The sequence below is a fragment of the Chaetomium strumarium genome (assembly GCF_033439665.1).
Source record: "Chaetomium strumarium strain CBS 333.67 chromosome Unknown B0T15scaffold_7, whole genome shotgun sequence".
In the NCBI taxonomy this organism is placed as follows: domain Eukaryota; kingdom Fungi; phylum Ascomycota; class Sordariomycetes; order Sordariales; family Chaetomiaceae; genus Chaetomium; species Chaetomium strumarium.
The window spans coordinates 2558792-2578842 of record NW_026944435.1 but is presented as its reverse complement, the minus strand read 5'-3'; the positions used below and the strand labels follow the sequence as shown (position 1 = coordinate 2578842).

Below are 20051 nucleotides of genomic sequence, written 5' to 3'. Positions count from 1 at the left end.
GGTTGGGCCCCCCTGCACTTTTTTTCGATGATCGGAGGGCCGGGGTGCCCGGGCCGGAGTGGGCACTCAACAATTGGGGGAATCTGACACCTGGAGAACTGCAACACATCCAAGCGACAGCGGTGTGCTCTTCTGGGCTTGCGGAAGTTCTGAACGACGGGACTCTTGCTTGAAGAGGTCATGGCTTGTCTTCCTCTCAAACTGAGATACTTTTGACCCTGGGTGCTTGGTAGCTCTGTCAAGCCTGGTTGGGCCTCACGGGGCTTTCGGTTTTCATCTGAGCTCATTTGGCGAGGTACCCGAAGGAAATGCTTGGGTTAACCCGGTTTGGTTGTTGAGGCTGCGTTGTCCCACCTCCACTGGCAATGCTCCTGCTCCGTGCTGTACATGCAGCTGTGGAAATGTCCCGAAACATTCAAGCCTGGGCCATCAAAGCCCAGGTGCCTCTGTCAGACCGCGGATGGGCGGTGCTCGAGTGCCGATGGCTGGATTCCCGGGGCGCATCCCCCGAAGTGCGACGTGGACGAAGTCGACCATGTCTATCCAATCCCCCGAACTGGTCGGCCGAACTCCGAGTTAAAAAATGCGGGCCTCGATTGTACCCAAATAGTGTCCCGTTGTCGTACTGGAAGTTGCAAGGTACTCGGCCTTCTGTGGTACGTGTACAATACACTCAGGCAAGGAGCTAGGAGATCCCCAACGGCTTGATGTGGACATGAAGAGCGACTGCATAATGGGGCAATGGGTGCCCTTTCATGAGTCTGCCTGAGCAAATCTGAATACAGGTTCCTGTGTGACATGCGGAAAACAGCAAAGACAGAGGGAGCATTGTTGACTGAGATTGTTAAAAAGGGCCCGCGGTGACATGTAGTGTACCAGGTACGGATACAGCACTGGCAAGCTCCAGGGTGGGCACTTCCAAAGAACCGACGGACCCTGGCATCGGCCCCACATCTTGGTCCCAAGAGCGCAGATTCCCACCGTGAATTCCCACCAGAAACATCCAGATTGCCATTCATCTACCTGACTGCCGCTCGCCTTCCCGCCGGGCGCATGTTTCCCTCCCATTCCTTCCGTTAATTCCCAGATTCCCTTGCGCGGCAGCTACGGGGTCGAGCTTCGTTTCTTGTACCCTGCTTCTTCACGTCTCCCTGTTCTAATATAGGCGTCGAGCTGTCATCCCTTGCGAACCAACCCTTCCGCCATTACATCGTTCAGCATAATCTCGGATTTCGAGGGCCCATATTTCTCTACAAGAAGCTGTTGCTACCCATCTGAGGTTCGTCGCAAGCCCCATGCTCCAGTGCCAAGTCTGCGGGCTGCTGACGGCGCAGCGTAAGACAGCCTCGCAGCCAGAGTCCTGCTGGTTCCCCAAATTTCTATCGGAATCCGACTGGGAAAATCTCCGATATCCGACCCCCAGCTCTGTCTTGTCTGCGAGTCTGACACCCACCCTCGTGGTTTACATAAAGTGGTAGAGGTCGGAACAGGCTTTGCTCTAATTTCGGACTTGACGGTTTCGCCCTTGGCATCTCATAATGTCGCAAGAGAACGGCCAAGATCCCGCCCGGAACGGCGACAGCGCCCCCCATGCTAACGGCAAGGCGACATACGCCGAAAAGCACAACTTAGCACCCCACTTCATCGGTGGTAACCGGCTAGAGAACGCTCCTCCGTCCAAAGTGAAGGACTTCGTGGCTGCCCACGATGGCCACACGGTCATCACAAACGTGAGTCTGCTTGAATATGTGCCAGGGAATGCTTGGCTTGTGTGGACTTGCCTCGACGGCCTCTCAGTACTCGGCTAACAAGTTTATTCCCTCGGGCAGGTGTTGATCGCGAACAACGGTATCGCGGCCGTCAAGGAAATCCGGTCAGTGCGGAAATGGGCATACGAGACATTCGGTGACGAGCGGGCCATCAAGTTCACTGTGATGGCTACGCCGGAAGATCTCCAAGCGAATGCCGACTACATCCGCATGGCAGACCACTACGTCGAGGTTCCTGGTGGCACAAACAACCACAACTATGCCAACGTCGAGCTCATCGTCGACGTTGCAGAGCGCATGGACGTACACGCCGTTTGGGCTGGATGGTAAGTTGGACAACAATTAAGGTTCCGGGATCTTGAACTGAGCAACGAATAGGGGTCACGCCTCGGAAAACCCGAAGCTTCCCGAGTCACTGGCAGCGTCCCCGAAGAAGATCGTGTTCATCGGTCCTCCGGGCTCCGCTATGCGGTCTCTTGGTGACAAGATCTCGTCCACCATTGTCGCGCAACACGCAGATGTCCCCTGCATTCCGTGGTCCGGTACCGGTGTCAGTGAAGTCAGCGTTGACGAAAACGGCATCGTGACGGTCCCCGACGATGTTTACCTCAGGGGTTGCGTGAGCTCTTGGCAGGAGGGCTTGGAAAAGGCCAGAGAAATCGGCTTCCCCGTCATGGTCAAGGCGTCCGAGGGCGGCGGTGGAAAGGGCATCCGGAAGGTGATGAGCGAGGAGAACTTCGAGCAGCTTTATAATGCGGCGGCCAGCGAGATTCCCGGGTCCCCAATCTTCATTATGAAGCTGGCAGACAGCGCCCGCCATCTGGAGGTACAATTGCTTGCCGATCAGTATGGCAACAACATCTCGCTCTTCGGCAGAGATTGCTCGGTCCAGCGGAGACACCAAAAGATCATCGAAGAGGCTCCCGTCACGATTGCAAAGCCCGCCACCTTCAAGGCCATGGAGGAGGCCGCCGTCCGACTCGGCAAGCTTGTCGGCTACGTCTCTGCGGGAACGGTTGAGTATCTCTACTCACACGCTGACGACAAATTCTACTTCTTGGAACTGAACCCACGTCTCCAAGTCGAGCATCCCACCACCGAGATGGTCAGCGGAGTTAATCTCCCCGCTGCCCAGCTTCAGATCGCGATGGGTATCCCCCTGCACCGGATCCGGGACATCAGGCTTCTCTATGGCGTCGATCCCAAAACAGCGACCGAGATCGATTTCGAATTCAAGAATCCCGAGAGCGAGAAGACGCAGAGACGCCCAACGCCCAAGGGTCACACGACAGCCTGCCGGATCACTTCCGAGGATCCCGGTGAGGGGTTCAAGCCCTCAAATGGCGTTCTTCACGATTTGAACTTCCGCTCAAGCTCAAACGTGTGGGGCTACTTCTCTGTCGGTTCGGCTGGCGGTATTCACACCTTCTCCGACTCGCAGTTCGGCCATATCTTCGCCTACGGCGAGAACCGTGCCGCCTCGAGGAAGCACATGGTTGTTGCCCTGAAGGAACTTAGCATCCGCGGTGATTTCCGCACCACCGTTGAGTACCTGATCAAGTTGCTTGAGACTGAAGCTTTCGAGGAGAACACAATCACCACTGGTTGGCTCGATGAGCTCATCTCCAAGAAGCTCACTGCGGAGCGCCCCGATCCCATGTTGGCAGTCGTGTGCGGTGCTGTCACAAAGGCGCATATTGCGAGCGAGGGTTGCATCGCGGAGTACAGAACCGGTCTCGAGAAAGGCCAAGTCCCCTCCAAGGACGTTCTCAAGACGGTATTCCCTGTCGACTTCATCTACGAGGGCTCTCGCTACAAGTTCACCGTGACCCGCTGCAGCAATTCGAGCTATCGCCTTTTCATCAACGGGTCCCAGTGCACCGCTGGCGTGCGTGCCCTCAGCGATGGCGGCCTCCTCATTCTCCTCAGCGGCCACAGCCACAACGTCTACTGGAAGGAGGAGGTAGCTGCCACTCGCCTGTCGGTCGACGGCAAGACATGCTTGCTTGAGCAGGAGAACGACCCCACCCAGCTGCGGACTCCTTCGCCCGGCAAGTTGGTCAAGTACCTTGTCGAAAACGGCGCGCATGTCAAGTCCGGTCAGCCATTCGCCGAAGTCGAAGTTATGAAGATGTACATGCCCCTCGTTGCGCAGGAGGATGGTATCGTGCAGCTCCTCAAGCAGCCCGGCGCGACGCTCGAGGCCGGTGACATTCTGGGCATTCTCCAACTGGATGACCTGACTCGTGTCAAGCAGGCGCAGCCCTTCCTGGGCCAGCTTCCCGAGTATGGTCCCCCCGTCATTGTCGGCAGCAAGCCCCACCAGAGGTTCACCGTACTGTACAACACGCTCCGAGACATTCTTCTGGGCTTCGACAACCAGATCGTCATGCTTGCGACTCTTAAGGACCTGATCGACGTCCTCCGCGATCCGAAGCTGCCGTACAGCGAGTTTTCATCACAGTTCTCGGCTCTGCATGCCCGGATGCCTCATAAGCTCGACGCGCAGTTGACACAGGTGCTGGAACGCGCAACTCAAAGACAGTCGGAGTTCCCTGCGAAATCCCTCGCGAAGACTTTCCAGAAGTTCCTCGACGACCATGTCCAATCCAAGGGCGATGCTGAGATGCTCAAGGCCACCCTCGCACCGCTCACTGCGATCTTGGACATGTACGCTGAGGGTCAAAAGGTTCGCGAGCTGAATGTCATCGCGGACCTGCTATCCCAGTACGCAGATGTCGAGTGTCTTTTCTCGGGTCGCCGGCTGCAGGACGAAGAGGTAATCCTGAAGCTTCGGGATCAGAACAAGGAGACCATCCAGAACGTCGTTCAGACGGTCCTCTCCCACAGCAGGGTTGCGTCCAAGAACTCACTGGTCCTGGCAATCCTGGAGGAGTATCGTCCCAACAAGCCGAATGTTGGCAATGTTGGCAGGTACCTCCGGCCTGTCCTTCGGAAGCTGACGGAGCTGGAATCGCGCCAAACTGCTAAGGTCTCTCTCAAGGCCCGCGAGATCCTCATCCAGTGTGCTCTCCCATCGCTCGAGGAGAGAACCGCTCAGATGGAGCATATTCTTCGCTCGTCTGTCGTCGAGTCCCGGTATGGCGAGACAGGGTGGGATCACAGAGAGCCGAGCCTGGACGTGATCAAAGAGGTCGTCGATTCCAAGTACACCGTCTTCGATGTCCTGACCCTGTTCTTCGCCCATGAGGACCCCTGGGTGTCTCTGGCCGCTCTAGAGGTCTACGTGCGCCGGGCGTACCGTGCCTACGTCCTGAAGAAGATAGAGTATCACAGCGACGAGACCGATACCCCGTCGTTCGTCTCCTGGGACTTCGCTCTCCGCAAGATCGACCAGCTGGAGTACGGTTTGCCTGTGCAGTCAGCCGCCCCTTCAACTCCGGTCACGCCGAGTGACCACAGCTTCGGCCGAGTCGGCTCCATTAGCGACATGTCATATCTGACTCACAAGACACGAGAGGAGCCGACCAGGAAGGGAGTAATCATCCCTTGCCGATACCTGGATGACGCTGAAGACATGCTGTCAAAAGCTCTCGAGACTCTCCCGTTGGCGGGAGGCGGGCGGAAGAAGCTGACGAGCGTGCTCTCCGAACTCAATGACAGGAGGCGCCCGGCGACACCTATCCGCACGGACAGCATGAGCTTGGATGAGCTAACCGCCGTCGTCAACGTTGCGATTCGCAATGCTGAAGGCATGAGCGATGATGAGGCTCTAAAGAATATCGTCCCCTTGGTCCAGCAGTACAAGGAGGAGCTCTTTGCCCGCCGTGTCCGCCGGGTGACCTTCATCTGCGGTCGCAACGACGGATCGTACCCCGGGTACTACACCTTCAGAGGGCCCAACTACGTCGAGGACGACAGCATCCGCCACATTGAACCGTCTCTTGCTTGGCAGCTCGAGCTGAGCCGTCTGTCGAAGTTCAAGATCAAGCCGGTGTTCACCGAGAACAAGAATATCCATGTCTACGAGGGCATTGGCAAGGATGTTGACACGGATCGGCGGTTCTTCACTCGCGCTGTCATCCGGCCTGGTCGACTGAGGGATGAGATTCCCACGGCCGAGTACTTGATCTCGGAGGCTGACCGCGTTATTAACGACATCTTTGACGCCCTCGAGATCATCGGCACCAGCAACTCGGATCTGAACCATATGTTCATCAACTTCACTCCGACGTTCCAGCTGCAGCCCCAGGAAGTTGAGCACTCGTTGCAGGGGTTCTTGGACCGGTTCGGCCCCCGTGGCTGGCGCTTGCGCGTTGCCCAGGTCGAAATCCGCATCATCTGCACGGATCCGGACACAATGAGGGCGTATCCCCTGCGTGTCATCATCACCAACACGTCCGGATACGTCATTCAAGTCGAGATGTACGCGGAACGCAAGTCTGAAAAGGGTGAATGGATCTTCGACTTCATAGGCGGCACCAAACCGATCGGCTCCATGCACCTGCTCCCTGTCTTGACGCCTTACCCAACCAAGAACTGGCTGCAGCCGAAGCGCTACAAGGCTCATCTCATGGGCACTCAGTATGTTTATGACTTCCCGGAACTCTTCCGTCAGGCAATCCAGAACAGTTGGACCGATGCTGTCAAGCAGAACCCCGACAGGGCAAGTAAGCAGCCGCCCGTGGGTGAATGCATCGACTTTCACGAGCTCGTCCTGGATGACCAGGACGAGCTGGCCGAGGTGTCCCGTGAGCCCGGCACCAACAGTTGCGGCATGGTTGGCTGGCTGATACACGCTCGCACACCCGAATACCCTAAGGGCCGTAAGTTCATCGTGGTTGCGAACGATATCACCTATAACATCGGTTCCTTCGGCCCGAAGGAGGACAACTATTTCTTCAAGTGCACCGAGCTGGCCCAGAAGCTGGGTATCCCCCGGATCTACCTCTCGGCCAACTCGGGTGCCCGCCTGGGCCTCGCCAACGAGCTGATGCCCCACTTCAAGGTCGCCTGGAATGATGCCGAGAAGCCCGAGGCAGGGTTCAAGTACCTTTACCTGGACGACGAAGCCAAGCGGCGATTTGAGAACGAGGTCATCACTGAGGAGGTCACGGAAGATGGCGAGAAGCGCCACAAGATCGTCACCATCGTCGGGCGCGAAGACGGTCTGGGCGTCGAATGCCTGCGTGGGTCTGGTCTGATTGCGGGTGCCACGAGCAGAGCTTACAACGACATCTTCACCTGCACACTCGTCACCTGCCGCTCAGTTGGTACGTCGCTGCTCCCCATTCTGCCATGTGTCTGTTGTACCACGCACACTAACGTTTCCACTAGGTATTGGTGCGTACCTTGTACGCCTCGGCCAGCGTGCTGTGCAAATTGAGGGCCAGCCCATCATCCTCACAGGTGCACCGGCGCTCAACAACCTTCTCGGACGCGAGGTCTACACGTCCAACCTGCAGCTTGGCGGCACCCAAATCATGTACCGCAACGGTGTCTCTCACCTGACTGCCAACGACGACTTCGCTGGTGTCTCCCAGATTGTCAAGTGGATGTCCTTCATCCCGGACAAGCGCAATAGCCCGGTGCCAATCAGCCCGAGCATTGACGATTGGGACCGCGATGTGGTCTACACCCCGCCGCAGAGGCAGGTTTACGACGTGAGGTGGATGATCGCCGGCAAGCAGGATGAGGACGGCTTCCAGCCCGGCTTGTTCGACAAGGATTCGTTTGTCGAGACGCTGGGCGGCTGGGCCCGCACCGTTGTAGTGGGTCGTGCCCGCCTCGGCGGCATCCCCATGGGTGTCATCGCCGTCGAAAACCGGTCGGTCGAGAACGTCACGCCGGCCGACCCTGCCAACCCCGACTCGATCGAGCAGGTGGTGAACGAGGCTGGCGGCGTATGGTACCCCAACTCGGCGTTCAAGACGGCCCAGGCGATCAACGACTTCAACAACGGCGAGCAGCTTCCGCTCATGATCCTGGCCAACTGGCGTGGCTTCTCCGGCGGTCAGCGCGACATGTACAACGAGGTTCTCAAGTACGGGTCGTTCATCGTGGATGCCTTGGTCAAGTTCGAGCAACCTGTCTTCATCTACATCCCGCCGTTCGGTGAGCTCCGTGGTGGCTCATGGGTCGTCGTGGACCCGACCATCAACCCCACTGCCATGGAGATGTATGCTGATGTGGAGGCTCGGGGTGGCGTGCTGGAGCCCGAGGGCATCGTCGGCATCAAGTACCGGAAGGACAAGCAGCTCGAGACTATGGCCCGCCTCGACCCGGTCTACTCCAGCCTCAAGAAGCAGATGGCTAAGGAAGGGTTGTCCAAGGAAGAGAAGGATGCGATCAAGCAGCAGATGACGGAGCGCGAGCAACAGCTTCTGCCCGTCTACCAGCAGATCAGCCTGCAGTATGCCGACCTGCACGACCGTGCTGGGCGCATGAAGGCCAAGGGCGTCATCCGGGAGGTGGTGGAGTGGCGCGAGGCCCGCCGCTTCTTCTACTGGCGCGCGCGCAGAAGGCTCAACGAGGAGTATATCCTTCGCCGTATGGCCTCCGCCACATCGTCGGCGGGTCTTCACGGCAAGGGCGCCCCCACGCCCTCGTCCTCGGCCCAGGCTCGCAGCCGTCACCTGCACCTTCTTGAGGCATGGTCCGGCATCCCCAACTTCGACACGAACGACCGGGACGTTTCTGTGTGGTATGAGGAGCATAGGAAGCTGGTCAGCGAAAAGATTGAGGCGCTCAAGAACGAGGCCATCGCGGGCGAGATGCGGGAGCTGGTGCGTGCCGCAAGCGAGGTGGCCCAGCCTGCCACGGAAAGCGCGGCGTGGAAGGGCGTGCGCGACATGCTGCGCACCATGCCGGTGGAGGAGAGGGACAAGGTGCTGGAGTATCTGAAGCAGGTTTGATGGGGGATGATGGATGATGAGGAACAGCAAGTTCAACAACATGCGGGTTTCTATTTCGGAAAAAAACAAACTTGGCGCTAGTACAGAGTTTAGGCGAGCAGCGTTTGGCTTGGACTTTTAGTCGGGGAACCAGCGGATCGATGGAAGCGGTGTTGAGTGGGGTTTATACGATGAAATGATGCACGGTTATAGTTAGGATTTCTTATGCAGCGCTGAATGACGAGATTCTCTTTTCTTCTAGTGTTGCGCTGTCTGTTGTGTCCATAATGTATGTGTTGGTATTAAAGGCGGCATTAATGTTAACAGTCATTCTATATAAGTTACGTTCTCCCATATGGTAAGTTTTCGGGGCTTTGTGTGCATATTGGATTGTTGTGATAGTGTAGGTACATACTATGACAAGGTATTGTACTATATGTCCTTCATGTATGCATTGTATGTACAGACACTGTGTTACGTAGTACATAGATTGGTATCCAGGATCTGGGTTGCGCAGTCGGACGATTTCCCGGTTACCTCTACTGTTGTGTCTTGCCGGTACCTATGGTACCTTAGTTGTTTGCCTGGTACAGTACTAGTATGATGGGAAGTTCTCGTGCATAATTGGCTTAAAGTCTCGGGTAGTAGATGGATCCTGCAGGAGCTGAGTGACTTACCAGGCCGTATATGCCTATGGCATTTGTTGGGCATTATGCTGATGTGTGCTTGCTATGTGGCAGCTCGTTGCCCTGGCCTTCGGTGTATCATAAGATGAGGTTCAGTTCATAATCCCGGTTGATAATAAGTTGCACAAAGGAAGCATGTAAGTATGCTGTGCAAGCTCTACAATACATCGCGGTTAGCTCCCCTATACGTCGGCTGTTTGCTCTTCTTCGTTCATCAAGTTGGCAAGGCGGCACAGGGAAACGTAAATTTGTGACACGGAAGTTTTATTAACTGCGCCCAATGTGCAAGTGCGGCGGTGAATCGCTGAAAGAAGGGCGGTAATAGAAACTAGTAGTATCTGAAGTTGGAGTAGTCACACTGGCATGGTCCAGGTTTGTAAGCCTGTCATAGTATTATGGTGAGGAACTGAACTTAAAAGTAATCGTGCGAGTCCTCTTCTAGCACGTGGAAGGGTAATGGATGAGCGGCTCGTGAGACGTTTTGTGCCTGTGAGACTTCTCACAAGGTTTGTCCGCCTTGTATCGCCGTCAGATCTCGTGTGCCGTGGTCCCATGTAAGGCTTGTCTGATCTTTCCACATACAACCATCTAATAGGGGACTGGGATGACAATAACTGAGGTGTCTAAACAAGGCTGGGACCTTGTCGCCAGTGGGTTTCATGGTTGACAGTGACTTGGACTCTGGCCAGCTGATAGTGCTTGTGCTAAGTTCTCACTGCTTGCTTTTGTGTCCTGAAATACAGAGGCCAGCGACAGAAGTACAGTCTCACTACGTACCTTTGGGGCAGTCTCGCATGTTCCTAGACCATCGAAGTGGACGGTGATATGGGGATAGAGGTATAGCATAGACACTCAGGACTCTGAGAAGAATATAAAAGGATAGTTGACCAAATCCTTACCTGGTGGCAGTCTCATGAATCAACCGCCTCCTCCTCCATCCGAAACCTTGATACATCAACCCTCCTGGCACCACCGCCGCGATGTCGACCGAACCAAGAGCCACCGTCACAGTCCAGCCTCCAAGATTTGTCCGGAAGGGCAGCACCATCTTGCCCCCCGTACAGGTCAGGGTACAATTTGACGCGGGTGATCCGCGGCTGAAACAATTGGAGATGATATTCGCCACAGCCACCTTGCGCTATGCCAATACCACCACAGTGGAAACCGACCCCAACAGGAATCAAGCGGCAGCGAGTCCGGCAGAAGTATGCAACGACAGTCCGGTTGGCGATACACTGAACTTCATCTTCCAAAACCTTCAACTCCCCGATGGCCTCCACGGCGACTGCTTCTACAGAATCACAATAGATATTCTCCACACAACCGCTATGGAAACCACGGACAACGGTGACCCCAAACTGGAGAAGCTGACTATCGCGCACACGGATACCAGACCTTTCACCGTCGTCTAACCCCGTTGCCCGCCACCCGCAGCTCGCCGCTGAGGGAGTCTTGGAGGAACCCATGACGCCAAAAGGTACCGGTTCGTGTAACAATATGTTTGAGCCACTTTTGGGCGCGCTGTTTGCTAACAACCAGGTAGTTTTCCAGACCCTTTGCAACCGTGCCCCCTATATCTCGTGTGAGGCTATAGCCGTTTCGGATGCTTTGTCAGACTTAGTCTCTAAGTTAAGCTGCCGCAGAATAGTGGACGAGACGTGCGGCGGTATTTTTGGGCACCGAATGGACGAGGGAGAGGACCTTATAGACTAGGATTGGACATGGTTTGTTGAGCGCTGAGCGGCGGGCAGTTCTGCTCTCTGATCGGACTGATGGCTTCGGATCATGGTTATAGGATGGAAGGTGATGTACTGAGTTGCTGTATACCAACATGACGCACGGTGTCTTTCCCCTGGGCTTGATTTATATCGTGAATTCAAACGGTGGGTTCGGGATGCCGCGGTGAAGACAGCATGTGGTTGGGTGGAAAGCTTGGTGTGCACAACTGCTGTCTGTTAGCAAGGTAGTACCTCTGTTCCTTCTCTTCATCTTACGTCTAACTATTCAGCACTCTGATAGCTCGGTTTCCTTGTTCGCTCCCCTCCTTTCTCATCTTCTTTCTCTTCTTCTACTTCAAGTCCTCCTATTTCCCACCCTCTACTTTCTTCTCTTCTTGATTTATGTTTTCAATTTCTCTTTTTATTTTCCCTCCTCTTTCCCTTTTACATTTTCTTCGTGTCTCCCCTCCTCTTCCGTCCCCTGGTTTTGTGCTCCTATTTCTTCCGTATATCCATTCTTCTCTTGGTTACGGCAGAGTACGAAGTGCATGATAACTGGCTGTCAAGAAGCGAAGCAACTCGCTTTACCTGTAGTGGTACCATACAAACAAGTTCTCAACGCCATCGACTGGGCAGGGGATTTATTTCTCTTCTTGCCTTCCCCTGGCCACGGGTACAGTACAACTCACCTAAAATCTAGGCAAGCGAAGGTGTACTTCCATGGTTGGAATGCGCATTTTGACAGTGTGGTAGAATAGGACTGATAAGCTGGCATGAGTTGCAAAAAGTAAGGGGCAAGGAAGACATCTAGGTTATGTCGCGCCCAAAGAGGCGAAAGGCCAAAAGTGAAGTCGTTCGACGGGAATTGAGCCCGACGTGGGGGTCGAACCCACAACCTTGAGATTTCGGAGAACTCCTTAAGAGTCTCACGCTCTACCGATTGAGCTAGCCGGGCAGGCTATTTTGTAGTTAAGAGCTTGGCTCGGACTTTTGGCTGATTAGCTTGACGTGCAGGACGACCAGGCAATGATTGCGAGATTGGATTATAGAATGAAAGGGGATGGAGGTGTCATCCACCCATCGATTACGGCGGAAAGTCTTGTAGGTAGACACACGCAATGGAACCGGTATCTTTAACGCATTCATGGCGTTGCTGTGTATGAGTGAGCCCCAGGTGCACCTTTTGTTGGATAACAGTATTAATTTACACGTACTTCAAGGGCCAGTAAGTGGGTATTCCACCCCATGGCTGCGAAAGCCTTTTCCCAAAATGCTCCTCGCCTTTTCGACTCCAGTCTGAAAAGGGATCCAGGAGCTCCAAACCCGGGTCCAAACGCTCGGCCTGGCTTCGCGCTGTAGAACCTTGTGGTTTGCGCACGCAACTAGCCCAATCCCGGTCGCGTCCATGGATATTCCATATGCTGGGTCTTCTGATGTCCGTTGCGGGTCCCTTGAAACCACCCGTAGGACCGTAGAAGCAACCGGCCAGATACCCCTACGCAAAACGCGGATGGGGCAACAGATACAAAGAAGATCTGAGAGATCGTCTTGTACATTTTGGTTGGCAGATTGTAGGCTGCCTGGGCCGCCAATGCCAACGGGCAATGGCAATCCATCGTTGTGGCGGTCGCAGGACCCCACATGGAACCGTGGGAAGCGGCACCGTTGATGTCGGTATCGGGCCTGTCCTCGGATTTCTCGGCTTAGGCGGCGGTGCTGCTGTGGCGAGGCCGCTTGCGCGCGCCGCCCGGTGTGCTGGTGCCCGGGTGCATCTTCTCGTTGCGCTCCCGCTTGAGCTTCTCGTCGAGGACGCGGGCTGTGACGGGCAAGTGTTAGCATTGCATACAAGGCGGTCCTCGTGGCTGGGGCCCATACTGAGCACGTCGTAACCGAACTCGGGGAACTCCAAGCAAAGGTTGCGGAACTCCTCATCGGCCTCTGCGCGGAGAGTATGGGAGCGGGTCGCCCAGAAGTTCGCCACGGGCGAGCGGATCGAAGTGTCGTCCTTGCGGGTGAACTCGTAGACGTAGCGGGCGTAGGCAATCTCGCCCTTGGCGGTCGAGTTGACGCAGTGGATTTTGCTGGACGCGAGGTTCTTGAGGTTGGTGACGCCAAACTTCTCCGCCAAGGTGTAGATTTTAGCATGCTTGAGCAGCTGCTCGCCCGTCAAGTCCACCTCGGGAATAGAGGGGTCCTTCTCCAACATGCGCTGCCCAGGAACCTTCCTGGGGAAGTAGTCGCCCGTATACAGAAACTCTAGGAAGCAACCCATCGCATCGATGTCTTCGGCGGCAAGCTCGATTTGCCGGGGCTATTCGACAGAGGGTGAAATAGTGAGCTTTGCCTCATACCGCATCACGAGAGGCGTTTCTGATGAACATACGCTTCCATCATCCGCGAACTCGGCACAGGCCTCGGCGAAATAAGGGCTCTGCAGCAACAACGCCTGATGCGCCGTGAGGATCGTCCCCTTCTTGCCCGACCCGACCAGCAGCGTCACGACAGGGCTGGCAAGATACTGCGCGAAAGTCATGCGCGGCGCGGGCGGGTCGTCTGGTCCACTTTCGGCGAACGGAAGCTCTGAACCAGTTTGGTTCTCGGACGCGGAGCCACCAGCAGCACCCGCGCCCTCGGTAGCAGCGCCGCCGTCGCCCATCTCGACATCAGCTGAGGTGCTGGCAGCGGGCGCGTCCTCAGTCATCTCCTCGTTGAAGCTGTCCGCCATTGTTACGGAAGTATGCAATCACGTTGATCGCAATTGGGACGGTTGGAAACAGTCGTGGCGCGTGGTTGCGTACGCGGTCGCGCTGAAAGATTGGCCTGGCCGAGCTCGGGTCGGTTGTGGTGGGGCTGCGCAGTGGATGATAAGTCACAGCTTCGGCTATGCGCAAGTAGGGACCAAGGCGAGCGAACGACGGCGAAACTTGAAGTTCGAGCTCCCTCCAGATTGCAATTGGGTTTGTTGTGGGGGGCTGGTCAGGGTGCTTGTGGGCACGGCAACACATGTTTTGAACTACTGACAGGGGTCAAGCTCCGACTTGCATTAGTGCTAGAGAGCTTGAACCAATACACTTGGCGCAGCCCAGATCCATGATCGTCGATGGGGAAAAGCAGGAGTATGTACCTTGACAGTTACACGTATGATTCACGCTCCGTCGATGCATGGATGATGCTGGTCTTGACACAGCTCATCATTAATGTCAGAATTAATTATGGTAGGCTTAACCACAACTACTGGCCGGTATAGAGCTCGACGCTCGACCTTCCAAATCGTCGGTCATAACTCAGGAATGAGGTCGGCGGGAACCGGTCCTGCGGCCTGCCCTGGACCAGAACGCATGAATCTGTTTTACATGTATCAACCCATGGCGCCCTTGAACCGCATTTCTTCTCCTGGGATTAGGTTTTTGGTGACCCTTCCTGAGCGCCACCGCTTACCCAGGGAGCCCCGCCACTGCGGTGCTGCAACTCTCGGCCTTTGTCGCTGATTTCGATCCGTCCCGTACTCTGGGCCGACCCCGTTCCTTTGGCCGATTCTCCGAGCTGGATTCTTCGCTCTGTGTTGTCTCATTGTGACCCAGTCGCTGCTTCCAGAACTTCCGGCCACGCACCCTGGCTTCCTCCTCGGCATCCAGAAAGCGATTCACAGTTCGGTGATCAAGCACCCGCTCTTCCTTATCGCCCTTGCCGACGGGAGCTGTCTTGGGCCAGACGTAGCCGTACAACTTGGAATGACGCTCACAGCGAGCGCAGTTGGCTTTGGTGCGATAGGCATTTTCCTGCACGAACGCGCTGTTGCAGTTGGTGCAATGGATCCAGGCCATCTCTGGCTCGGAGAGGAGCAGTGGGGTGAGCGTGTAGTCCCCTGGAACTCGTTGTCTCCGCGAAGGCTCGACGGTCGGCTGATTGTAAGCCCGGCGCTTCTGGTTAGCTCGAGCCACCAATTCCGAATTGTTCTTCGTTTCGCCCCCGATGGTTTGCAGCTGCTCGGGCTGCGAAGAGGCTGGCGGGGTCAATGCTGCCGGTCCAGCGTCTGCTACATTTGCCGTGGCAGCGAGTATTTCATGGGCTGCAGTGTCCAGAGGATCGACGAGCTCCGTTGTCGGAAGAACTGTCCGAGCGTCGCTTCCCTCGGCAGAATTAACCTCGACGGGCTCAGGCAATCGCTGATCATCCGGCCGAACAGGTGTCTCCACTTTCTGCTTAACGGGCGAAAGAGAGGGCGATAAGATATTAGCAGGCATTCTCGGTTCCTCTGATCCTGGAGATGTCGCCTCGGTGAACTCCCCGCTGTCACCCTCGGACGATAGGGAAACTGGAGTAAGCTCTGTCCCCGAACTTGCGCTCGAGGTGTCGGTTGACAAGGGAATGGGCAGAATTCCGTAATGTTCTGTCTTGCGCCGTTTGGCCGGCGTGTATGGGGGAGTCTCCGGCCGGTCCCCGGGCCTAGTATGCTTCCCAAACATGACGGACATATCCGGTCGATCCGGGTCGATGGAATCGGCTGGTGACACACGATCTCCGGGCATTCTCTGGCTCCGCCGACTTTTTAGGATCCGAGGACGGATCTCCGGAGTAATCGACGAGCTGCGAGACTCGGCGCAGCTGAGGCTCTCGTCCCGCCTCCGACGGCGCAATGAGTAACCCTGTGCAGGAGGGCCTGTCAGGTAATCCTCCACGCTTGTCTTGACGGAGACACCACCATCCTGAGGTCTCCAACCGTTCGCCAAGTTCCTCTCGCACGTCTGACAGAGACATTCGCAGTTGTTTTCCCCGAAATAGTTTTCACTGTACGTGATCGTGACTTCTTCGCCAACCGCGATGTCCCTGCACGCAACGATCTCGATTCCAGCCTGACCACGTGTGACTAGCCTAGCATTGGCGTTACAATCGTGGTTGACGAGCCTCGCAGGCCCCATGAATAAACCGGTCATCTTGTTGCGGCTGCTGACTACGAGGCTGAAGTCCTTGTTCGCCAAAGCTAGTTTAGCCTCCTCCTCTGGTGTAACCATGACCTGGGTGCCCGTCAAGTACTTGATGGTTTGGCTGCGCTTGATGAACTGCCGTGCCGTGATGCTCGCTTCATAGGTGGCGATGGTGTAGCGGTTCGTCGCATTCACCTCAATTGGACAATCGGGCAAGTAGATCGACATGTATCGTCGCAGGTGGGCTTTGAAGTCATCCTTCTCCTTGGGCGTCTTGAGAGAATTGTAGAACTTGCCCAAACCGGCCGTCTCCAGCAACTTGGCTTCAGCAACGGAAACATCAGGAGTGACGACAAGATGGCTCTGAATGATGTGGGTAATTTCCTCCTCATGGACTCCGCGAGAAGGACGATATGATGGCTTATTCTTAGGAACTGCTGTCCAATAGTAGGCCTAGTATTTGCTGTCAATACTACCCGAAAAAATGGAGGACCGAGAAAACTCACATGATCGATAAGCGCGTCGGTAGCAATGTCATCATAGGCAGCAAGCTGAGCGAATGTCAGCTGCCGCCGTTTGGACCCCGGGACCGGCGGACGGGGCATGACGGTGAGCAAGGGATGCGATATTTCCTTCGAATAACTGAGAGGCTGAGTGGAAGGCCGGGTGAAAGGCGGATGAAAGGAATAACCACTGGTCGATGACGACCACTTGTGCCCTAGCAAGGAATGGATGCGCAGCGGCTAGCGTTGCGACTTGAGGTTTTGCGTGACGTGTGGTATGCTGCGCAATGGATGCTTGTTGAGGGGAAGTGAGAGCCCAGAGTTCTGACACTCGAGCAGGATCGATCGCCCTCCTGGAACAAGAGGTCCGAGCGGTGCTCGGTTGAGGAGGACGGAAGGTCAGCCTGCAACACCTGAGCCGGTCGTACAGTCAAGGCTGCTGCGAGAGAGAGATCCTGTAGTAGCCTGCGAATTCTCTATCCGCAATTGAGGTGCAAAACGGAGTTCGAAGGTCCTCCTTCCAATTAAGAGATCATGGAGCAGGTTTGTCGTCATCAGCTTGACACCCGGTGGAGTGCCCCAACGACCTCAGCTGCCTTGAAGATAGGTTAGCAACTGATTTTCCGGCAGAGCGCCTGGAAGGCACAAGTCGACCCTTGGAAGAAGCGTGAAGCCTCCCGGAAGAAGTTGAGGGATTCAGCTACCAAGGAATAAAGATGGCTGGCAATGCAATTGGCGGGAGATTTGATCTGGCACTTTGCATGTGCTCCTTTAAGCTGGAAACGTGGGGCAGCTTGGCAACAAGCCTGGCCAATGATATTCGCTGCGCAAAGTGTCGATTGCACGTTGATTCCCCCTCCATGCTCAGCTCGCCTAGCCTCCTGATCTCCAGGGCAACCAGCTCAGATCTGGGAATCCCTGCAAACCAAACCACTGCGCTATGAGGGTGATGCCACAGAATTCTGCGGATGGATGACATAACTCAGCAGATTATATTGCCTAAACTAGGTAAATTATGACGCCTTCTGTTCGCAAAGATGCGCGGTACTTCTGACCTGTAAAATGCACGGCGGCTGACGTAGGGCCAGGCGCCGGGACAAAGCGCCAAGCCTGCAGCTGACTTCCTGCCCGATTGGTCAATGTGCATGAGCCATCAGTGGTTACGTAATCCACCCAACGGCGCGTTAGCCGCGAACAATTTTCCGGGCCCGGGAATTCGTCGGGACAACCTAGGGCACCTCCGGCTGCAATCAACTTCAACCTTGCGGGTAGACGCCGGCCGGAGTCGGATAGAGGAGCCAAAATGATCCAACTAAAGGTGCGTAGGACACAAACTGTGCTGAGCATATGTCATGAACCTAACAGCAGATCAGACGATGCTTAATTGCATCGACAACTCTGGCGCCGCCATCGTCGAGTGCGCCATGGTTGTCGGCCAGAAGCGACATGCCTCGATCGGTATGTAGAAGCAACCCGCCCAAGCTCGAGTTCTCGCCCGGATGTTAAACCGCCATTCCTTCAGGCGACAGGATAGTGGTGGTGGTACAAAAGCAGAGAGGTGCTCTCGCAGAAGGCATGGCCGCTTCCTCCGGTGCCAAGGTCAAGCGCGGCGACATCCGGCACGCGGTCGTTGTACGGACGAAGCAGAAGGTTCAGCGGCGGGATGGTAGCGTGGTCCGGTTCGATGACAACGCCTGCGTCCTCATCAACAAGGCCGGGGACCCGATCGGCTCGCGAATCAACGGCGTTGTGGGACAGGAGCTGCGGAAGAAGAAGTGGAGTAAGATTTTAAGTATGGCGCCCATGCAAGCATAAGGTGTTGGGGAAATCGGAGGAAAGGCGGTATGGGTGCCGTCCACACCCAAGGGGCCGCTTGATGCTCTGGGGATGATGCGTGTCCTCACGCCTCAACTGGGCTCGTCTGTTGGATCCGACGGAGCACGGAACACGGAGCAAAGACGGGTATGGACGCGAGTGAGTCGCCAAAGGCGTTCCATGCTACACATGTCCAAGTAGGTAGCACCGACACGACTTATGCTCAGCTTCATGTATACTACACTGGCAACCTGTACAAATGCAATATTGGGGGAAAAAAAAATTGGGTAACTCAACGTGTTCCATCCAGCAGTGGTGTGAGACGGGGTTGAGTACCGACTTCATACATGTAATCACCCGAGATACCACGCTTGCGCCTCCAAAAGCCAGATCCCCCCGTAATCTACTGCTCTCCTCCAGCGAACGCCGAGATGCACCGATGTTTCTTATGGACCACGCCATGTCGATATCAAGCCGCAAGTAAAACAAGACTATTGAAAGATGTTGCCGCACTCGCAACAGACGTAGAAGAGTTTCTGGAGAAGTTAGCACTGGATGCTTTTGCCTACAAATTAGGCTGGGGACCTCACCATTCCTGTTTCAGCGCTCCGCTGCTGCGACTGAAAGAAGACCGCCTCCTCATGCTTGCAAGCCGGACAGGTGCGGTTGGCCCTCGGCAGCTAGGGCAGAATGACCGTCAGCTATGTGCTCCTCCACGTTATCGACGTCCATATCTTCTAGCCCTAGAAAGTCTTCTGTCTGTGACATGAACGCAGCAACATCATCAAGGCTGTCCGCCCAGGGAAGAAACTGGACCGTTTTGTCTCCAAGGTCCACGTCTTCGATTTCCAGGTAGTGGATCAGACTCTCTGCAGGTCCGAAAGTGTTGTGGTGGACAGGCAATACTGCAAAGCGCTCGCCGCAGGAGTCGCAACCGATCATGCGACCGCAGCCTAGGCAGGACACATAGGTGAACCCATCTGATGTGCCAGATGGGACTGATGGATGTGACGCGTGCTGTCCAGAACACCTCTGCTTGGAAGAAATAGAAGCACTACCCACCGTCGGATCGCTGCCGACATCTTGCGTCACGCCAGCCGTCTCGCCGGCGGCGTTATTCATAGCATTTCGGAAGATGCAAGATGAGGTGGCCTCCTCCGAAAAGCTGCACGTGCGGCACGTGAACATGAGCTTGCGCTCGACTTCGTCTTCTTTTGGATATAGCATATTGCTGCATTCTGAGCAGAAACGAAACGTTATCTGCTCAGCGGGCTTCTTCCTGTTCCCTGAGGTTGGGTTCGTGGGTGAGGACATCCTCGCTGTGGTCGTTGTTGATATGATTTGCAAGCAGAAGTCGTCGACGTGATGAGCCGGTGGCTATCTCTGATCTGGGGAAAATGCCGTATGCTGGTAGAGGCGAGTAGCCGGCTGCGATCGATTCATATGTTTGATGACTGTTTGCGTGCTGGATTCCACTGGCAGTTGTGGAAGAGAAGTTCACAAATACCTGAAGGTGAGCAAATGCGGCGAGTGTAACGTTATGTGGTCTTGGAGAGGCAGCTGCAAGGCGGCAGCTAATTTGGGTTCCCCACACTTCGCCAGTCGCCACTGGTTCGTAACAAATGGAGTTGATGGACGGTATCTTACGTACGTTTGTTACACAGTGGGACACAATTTCATTGGAGGAGCCGAATAAGAACTGGAAGCAAGACAAAGCGAGATAAGACACCGAACCCAGAAAGCTTTAGTCAGGTACAAAGGACTCGCCAGGTCCTGCCTTC

The 20051-nt window shown here is 55.5% G+C and overlaps 6 protein-coding genes and 1 non-coding gene across 7 annotated transcripts; 3 read left to right on the top strand and 4 right to left on the bottom strand.

Moving 5' to 3' along the window:
- Nucleotides 1-1246: 1246 nt before the first annotated feature.
- Nucleotides 1247-8745, top strand: B0T15DRAFT_312611 (acetyl-CoA carboxylase). The gene is made up of 5 exons (XM_062863947.1): nucleotides 1247-1279; nucleotides 1345-1730; nucleotides 1830-2095; nucleotides 2148-7003; nucleotides 7068-8745. The coding sequence occupies exons 2-5, from the start codon at nucleotides 1539-1541 to the stop codon at nucleotides 8642-8644; spliced, it is 6891 nt and encodes a 2296-aa protein (XP_062718464.1). The 5' UTR covers nucleotides 1247-1279; nucleotides 1345-1538; the 3' UTR covers nucleotides 8645-8745.
- Nucleotides 8746-10289: 1544 nt separating this feature from the next.
- On the top strand, nucleotides 10290-10721 carry B0T15DRAFT_514699 (uncharacterized protein; the record flags this gene model as incomplete). Its single annotated transcript, XM_062868141.1, has 1 exon — nucleotides 10290-10721. The coding sequence occupies one exon, from the start codon at nucleotides 10290-10292 to the stop codon at nucleotides 10719-10721; it is 432 nt and encodes a 143-aa protein (XP_062718463.1).
- A 1174-nt stretch (nucleotides 10722-11895) lies between these two features.
- On the bottom strand, nucleotides 11896-11982 carry B0T15DRAFT_t200. The gene has a single exon. It is a non-coding gene; the product is annotated as a tRNA-Lys (tRNA).
- Nucleotides 11983-12713: 731 nt separating this feature from the next.
- On the bottom strand, nucleotides 12714-13995 carry B0T15DRAFT_312543 (uncharacterized protein). Its single transcript, XM_062863945.1, has 3 exons — nucleotides 13411-13995; nucleotides 12903-13338; nucleotides 12714-12843 (listed from the first exon to the last, which is right to left on the bottom strand). Exons 1-3 carry the CDS (start codon nucleotides 13750-13752, stop codon nucleotides 12731-12733), a joined length of 891 nt encoding a protein of 296 aa, XP_062718462.1. The 5' UTR covers nucleotides 13753-13995; the 3' UTR covers nucleotides 12714-12730.
- A 372-nt stretch (nucleotides 13996-14367) lies between these two features.
- On the bottom strand, nucleotides 14368-16856 carry B0T15DRAFT_312537 (uncharacterized protein). Its single transcript, XM_062863944.1, has 2 exons — nucleotides 16459-16856; nucleotides 14368-16405 (listed from the first exon to the last, which is right to left on the bottom strand). The coding sequence occupies exons 1-2, from the start codon at nucleotides 16555-16557 to the stop codon at nucleotides 14462-14464; spliced, it is 2043 nt and encodes a 680-aa protein (XP_062718461.1). The 5' UTR covers nucleotides 16558-16856; the 3' UTR covers nucleotides 14368-14461.
- A 619-nt stretch (nucleotides 16857-17475) lies between these two features.
- On the top strand, nucleotides 17476-18554 carry B0T15DRAFT_543628 (mitochondrial 54S ribosomal protein YmL38/YmL34). The gene is made up of 3 exons (XM_062870010.1): nucleotides 17476-17773; nucleotides 17829-17913; nucleotides 17978-18554. The coding sequence occupies exons 1-3, from the start codon at nucleotides 17759-17761 to the stop codon at nucleotides 18268-18270; spliced, it is 393 nt and encodes a 130-aa protein (XP_062718460.1). The 5' UTR covers nucleotides 17476-17758; the 3' UTR covers nucleotides 18271-18554.
- Nucleotides 18555-20036, bottom strand: B0T15DRAFT_543627 (uncharacterized protein). The gene is made up of 3 exons (XM_062870009.1): nucleotides 19333-20036; nucleotides 18861-18950; nucleotides 18555-18806 (listed from the first exon to the last, which is right to left on the bottom strand). The coding sequence occupies exons 1-3, from the start codon at nucleotides 19582-19584 to the stop codon at nucleotides 18762-18764; spliced, it is 387 nt and encodes a 128-aa protein (XP_062718459.1). The 5' UTR covers nucleotides 19585-20036; the 3' UTR covers nucleotides 18555-18761.
- Between the last annotated feature and the right edge of the window lie 15 nt (nucleotides 20037-20051).